This window comes from Populus alba, chromosome 12 (genome assembly GCF_005239225.2).
Source record: "Populus alba chromosome 12, ASM523922v2, whole genome shotgun sequence".
NCBI lineage: Eukaryota > Viridiplantae > Streptophyta > Magnoliopsida > Malpighiales > Salicaceae > Populus > Populus alba.
Window position 1 is genome coordinate 5,127,088 of NC_133295.1, and position 5,860 is coordinate 5,132,947.

At 34.9% G+C, this 5,860-nt stretch overlaps 1 protein-coding gene across 2 annotated transcripts; it reads right to left on the reverse strand.

The window, feature by feature from the left end:
• Nucleotides 1-1,048: 1,048 nt before the first annotated feature.
• LOC118046301 (protein DETOXIFICATION 16) lies at nucleotides 1,049-5,603 on the reverse strand. 2 transcript variants are annotated; one of them, XM_073412884.1, is made up of 9 exons: nucleotides 5,475-5,603; nucleotides 5,009-5,339; nucleotides 2,568-3,112; nucleotides 2,376-2,462; nucleotides 2,205-2,261; nucleotides 1,855-2,093; nucleotides 1,629-1,747; nucleotides 1,427-1,513; nucleotides 1,049-1,287 (listed from the first exon to the last, which is right to left on the reverse strand). In XM_073412884.1, the coding sequence occupies exons 2-9, from the start codon at nucleotides 5,291-5,293 to the stop codon at nucleotides 1,228-1,230; spliced, it is 1,479 nt and encodes a 492-aa protein (XP_073268985.1). In that variant the 5' UTR covers nucleotides 5,294-5,339; nucleotides 5,475-5,603; the 3' UTR covers nucleotides 1,049-1,227. The 2 variants fall into 2 exon arrangements, with proteins under 2 accessions (XP_073268985.1, XP_034911029.1); XM_035055138.2 differs by lacking the exon at nucleotides 5,475-5,603 and having other exon boundaries at nucleotides 5,009-5,378.
• Between the last annotated feature and the right edge of the window lie 257 nt (nucleotides 5,604-5,860).

Genomic DNA, 5,860 nt, shown 5'->3' on the forward strand with positions numbered 1-5,860 from the left:
AAAATAATATATTTTTTAATTTATTAAAATAGCATATTAAAGCCATTGAAAAATACCTAAAAAGCATCAATCTGATGTTTTTTCAAGAAAACTTTTTTTTTTTTTTAAATAATTTTGAAAAGCATGTTAAACTGCATTTTCAAATAAACCATTAAAAGTTGCGTTACCACTTAGAGTCAATCAGTTTACATGCAAGTCTCCGTGTTTCTAATCAACCAAACAATTACCTCAGTTGGGGGGGGGGAGCTAAAAAGCATTGACATTCGTGTTGAGCAATGCCGTACGTATCTACGAGATATAGAGTGTGTTTGGTATTGCGGTAACTGTTGTGGTTGTGGTTTGAAAAAAGTTATTTTTATAAAAAGTACTTTTAGTTGAGGTTGGTTTGAAAAAATAGGTGTTTGGTTAAAACTGTGTTTGAAATTGAGGTTGAAGAAAAAATAGTTTAATGTGTTTGGTTAAGAATGTTTTTGAAATTGAGGTTATAAAATAATTTAAAAATATATATTAATATTAATGGTTTTAAATTTAAATATTATAGAATTAATTACTCCTATTACATCATAAAATAAAAAATACTTTATAAAAAATACTTTTTATTATTCCATTAAACTATTTATAATTTCATTACATACAAAATTCATCCGATAAGAACTACAGTTTTCATAATTTTTTGAGCATAGATAAAATATTATCAGGTATAAAATTGATATTACAGTGCGATAAATTCACTTTATACTAATGTTTTTTTTTAAATGTTAAAAAATTAACACTGAAAAAAAAAAAATTTCACGTGAACAATGCAATTCTTGCACTGTTTACATACTCCACTGTTCAGTGAACAGTGCAGGTGCATGATACACTTATGAACAGTGTATCATGGTTGGATTTCCCGAAAGCAGCATTTTTATACTTTTTATCTTCCTGCATTTCTCACGCGATTTGGATGTGGGACCATGCACAGTAAGCAGCTTTTTTTGTTAACCAAACATTTGCTTCCTGTGTTTTTGAAAAAACGCAACTTCTAACGCGTAGCCAAACGGGCTCATAATCATTCTATTCTCGCACATTTTATTTCTGTACATCCACAGACATGGATGTATTTGATAGACTTCTAATGGTAGAATTATGGTGGTTCTTGTCACATAAATTTCTGTCAAGAACAGCATGCATCCACAGCTAAATGCAAATGTTTCCAACATTTTTTGTTGCAGGAAACGAGCAGCTTCATGATACTGTATCCACTGGAATTACTTCATCATATACTCTTTCAGTAGCCTTCTTTGCCTAAATCAAACGAGCAAATTTGGAAAAATGAACAAGATATGAGTATAAGATTGAGGTAGCACTTCACAGTTGGGGGGATGATAAATAAAAAAAGGAAAAGAAAAATGTAAGAGAAGCACACAGAAGAAGGCTATCTTACTTCTTGCTCCCAATTTGTACGAATAGTAATAGTGGCAAGAGAAAAAACTTGCACGATGAGTGCACATATTATCCCCAGCCAAAGGCCCTAGTGAACATTTTTAGCAGAGAACAAAATATAACGAAAATAAGTTGCTTTCAATTCAGCGAACATGATGAATAAAATTCAAGAGAAGGAAAAAAAGAAGAAAAAGAATCTATACCTTTCCTCCAACATGAAAGACAAAAGCTAATAAAATTGCAATGGGGATTCCCACCAAATAATATGATCCAAGATTGATGTATGCACCGATCTTCTGCCAACCACATCCTCTGGCAATGCCTAAATGTTCATAAACAGAGTTTATTACAAATTATCCGCGTGATCCTAAGCATAAGCTCTAAAAAACAATGCTCTTACTGCTAGTAAATTGTGACAAAGTGCAGAACCTGAAAGAACACATTGGAGTCCATCCAAGAAGTTGGATGTCGCAACAACAGGCAACATGACTGCTACGTAGTTAACAACTTCTATGTCATTGCTATAGGCGTAGCCCCAAACATTGCGAATCAATATCAAGACTATTCCCACCAAAATGCCTTCAGCAACAGCGATTGTGATGACAACGCAGACTGCTAATCGTGCAAGGTATGGATGCTGTGCTCCTAACTCATTTGAGACTCGGGTGCTACAAAGAAGACAATCAAATCGTTCTAAAAATTATCTAAACAGTGCAACAAGGCAGGGATCAGAGTGATGAAACTTGTCAAATTACTATTTCCAGTTCAGTATAACTTGCCTGGCAGCACCACTTAGTCCGTAAGGGATCATCCAAACAGTTGCAGCTGTATTAAGGCTGAGAGCACAGATTCTTTAAATTAACAAAATTGCAAATCATCTATGACATGTATCCTCTAAGGATTCGCAGGTTTTCAGGAAAAAAAATGGTCATTGAAGGCTTTAAACAAACCTAATAGAAAGAACTGAAGTCTCCAATTCTGGATTAGGGAGCAGACCAGACATAAGAACCATCGATTCAAAAGACCACATTTCCAAGCTGTGTTTAAAGTCAGCAAAAAAAATCATAATCTAGTGATTAGGGTTAGATATGTGATTGTTTCTATTGAATACAAAATGAAATATGTTTAGGAAGAAAATTTACCAAACCATAACAGCTGAAGGAATTGCAAGCCTCATAAAATTAACAATATCGTGGAAGGCCTCCTTTGAAAAGCCTGTCCAAGTTTTTGAACATGAAGAAGAGAACTTGACATAAAGTACCAAAAGTAATACATTGATCCAATAAGAGAATGAACTAGCCAATGCAGCTCCTATGTATCCAAGGCCAGATTTGAAAACCAGAACCCAACACACAAGGATGTGAAGTAAAGTCGTGATTCCTGCGCACAGCATCATCGGAAGTACTATGTTCTGAGTCTGTAAGAATTTGACCAGGCATTGAAGAAGACCATATGCAAAAAGGCTTGGGATCATGAAACGAGCATACAGTCCAGCTTCCTCTGCTATGTCTTTTTGTTGGCCACAGGCAATTAGGATAGGTCTTGTGTTTGCCCAGACGACGGCAAGTGGTATGCTAACAAGTAAAAGAACAACCATGGCTCTCTGCATGTGTATGCTGAGCATATGAAACTGCCTTGCTCCATATGACTGCCCGCAAAATGTATCAAGCGCACTTGCCATTCCCAACTATTTAGAAAGCAAATCAAGACCAGAGGTAAGAACTTCGTAAAAGAATCCAATCAGAATCAGACACTCCGGAAAAAAAACAAAGCATGAAGATATTGTCTTACGAATCATTTAGTGAGACAATGTATAGTGGAGAAGCAATGAAGCATTCAAAAGCATTTCAATCTGAGAGTATTGAACAATTTAACTGTTTAGCTTTTTCCCGATGGTTATGGACACCAAATATATCCAACATGTTGCAAAATGATGGAGCTTATGAATGAAGCTCTCCATCAGTGTCCCTTTAAACAAAAAAGTTAAATCTTCAGACTTTAATTGATGCAACAGCTAACTTATAATCTGATAGAAGCCATTCGAGGCTTCAAGCACTTAGAGGCTTCAATTTCCCACAATACATCAACAGCAAGTCCTCAACCCCGCAAACCAGATTATCAGCTCTCAATGCACTACTCCTATAAAACACTCACTTTCATGTTTTAAGAGCTGTATTAATGATTATGAAACAAGTTTTGGTCATGCTTTTGAGCAAAAATAACGATACTCCTGTGATTTCAGCACAATCAAGACTTCAGTATATATAGCAAACCAGATTTATGTTTTTGCTTCATGGCCTTTGTGGGTTATTCATCATTACATTATTAAAAAACTAATTGTTTGTGGCCTAGTTGGATTATTCATCTCATCAAACCCTAACTACAGCCTAATCATTCAAAAAGAAAACACAAAACCAAAAGAAAACAGTACTTTTACACTACAAGTGAAGCATATAAAAACAAAAAATAGGCCTACAGTTTTTTTATGTTCTGTTTAACTTGGCAGAGAGGGCCTCTTTAGCACGTTACACCTCGATTTCTTGCACAATCAAATATTTTATCCCTCATTCCCCTTGATAACATTAAAGATTTCCCTCTCCTTTAATTGTTAACAAGGAAAGAGACAAATTGTCACACGCAGATAGCCTTTATAATAATAAAAATATTATTATCACATGTCTTATATGGAACGACTGACAGAAAATATATATTAGTTAATAATTAGGATGCCAAATGACTCTTTTTTTTTTCAATTCAGGCGGCGATAATGCTCCAAAGCAAGCCATGCCCTTTGGACTGTATGGCATAACTTTCCAGTAGACCAAAAACAAGACAAGGACAAGACAAAAATGAAAAATATATAAAACAAAATACTCAGAAGACTTGATAGAAAAGGGGAATCAGCCCCTATCAGACAGTCTGGGAAATCACACTAATAAAATTGAAGGAAACTGGTTTAGGTTGGTTCGTAGCCAGAAATTTCCAGTTCCTATGCTTGCTATCTTTTAGTGAGAAGAACATCTTATGCAAAATATGATCACGAGTATCTACGTTGCAAACGCCTGATCAAACATCTTAAGAATTTCAAGGCATCTGTTTGCCAAGGCAGACAGCTGCAGAAGTGCCCTCGAACATCCTACACATGTTACCAATTAAAATCTTACGAAGTTACATAGCAACCTAACAGTATTGTAGTTGGATGAAACCATTATAAACCATTGTTCTTCTTTACTGCCATCAAAATCCATCTTTGTAGCCTGTAGGTATTTAATTCTTCCTTACAAAAATGTGAAGGTGCTTCTACAAACAGCTGTAACACGGTTAAGTAAAAATTGCATAGCTTGAATCCTTTTAACTCAGAAGACAATCAATGCTAAAGATTACTATATTTTTCACTAAAATCTTACAAAAAGGGAAGTCATCGAGCACTTGCTCATCACATTTTTCAGTGAGCATCCATCACATACTGTTATATCAATTGATCAAACAGTTCTAGTAGAAGTGTCACTGTCCCTGGTATTATTTACAAACATTTTGATTTTGAAAAAAAGGGGGAAATAAAAAGAAAAAGAAGCAAACTTACCAACAAGCTGAAACCAGTGACACTCGCAAAGGAAGTGGCCATTGAAGCACCAGACAAGCTTAACTCACCAAGATGACCCACAAACATCACAGAAATCATTTGTATACAATATTGCAACAGACTCACAGATATTAAAGGACCTGCTAGCCATAGCTGCTTTTTCACCTCTTCAAGAATCTCCTTCTTGCTGATTCCCCTTTCTTGGTTTCTTTCTTCGTAAAGTCCGACACCGTTTCCTTCACATAAAGGTGTATTAAGAGACAAACTTTGCTGCTCTCTCTCCATTTTCTTTCAAGTGGGAGATTTACAAAGTGGAAGATAAATGTTCTCGCTATAGAAGACAAGTGGTCTTGAATCAGTATGTGTCGATGATTAAAGTTATAAAGTAAAAAAAAAAAACTATCATTATAATAAGATAAATAAATTAAATTCCATCAGTACGTATGACAAAATGACCATAACTTACACGAAGACAAAAACTTTAACGCAAATGGCGGTCAATTTTGGAGGATGTAATTGTCTACTGAACCAGACAAATTACTCGGTGGATAGAAATTAAGCGGTCTTGTGCTTCCTTTCAATTCTAATCATTTGAAGTTTCTACAAGGGTTTTTTCAAAAGGCACATGTGAATTGTGATCTCCCTTGCCATTAATCATAAAACCCTTCAATTATTGCATCATGTAGATATTTCTCTCTAATTCTCTACGCATGAATGTGTGGCATGTCTCGATCGTAACTAAAGATAATAGAATTTTAATAGAATTATGCCTAACTATAGAACAAAAAGAAAAAAAAAAAAAAACCTTGTTGAAGTCAACACCGGTCACATGTCTATATCCATCTAAAACCA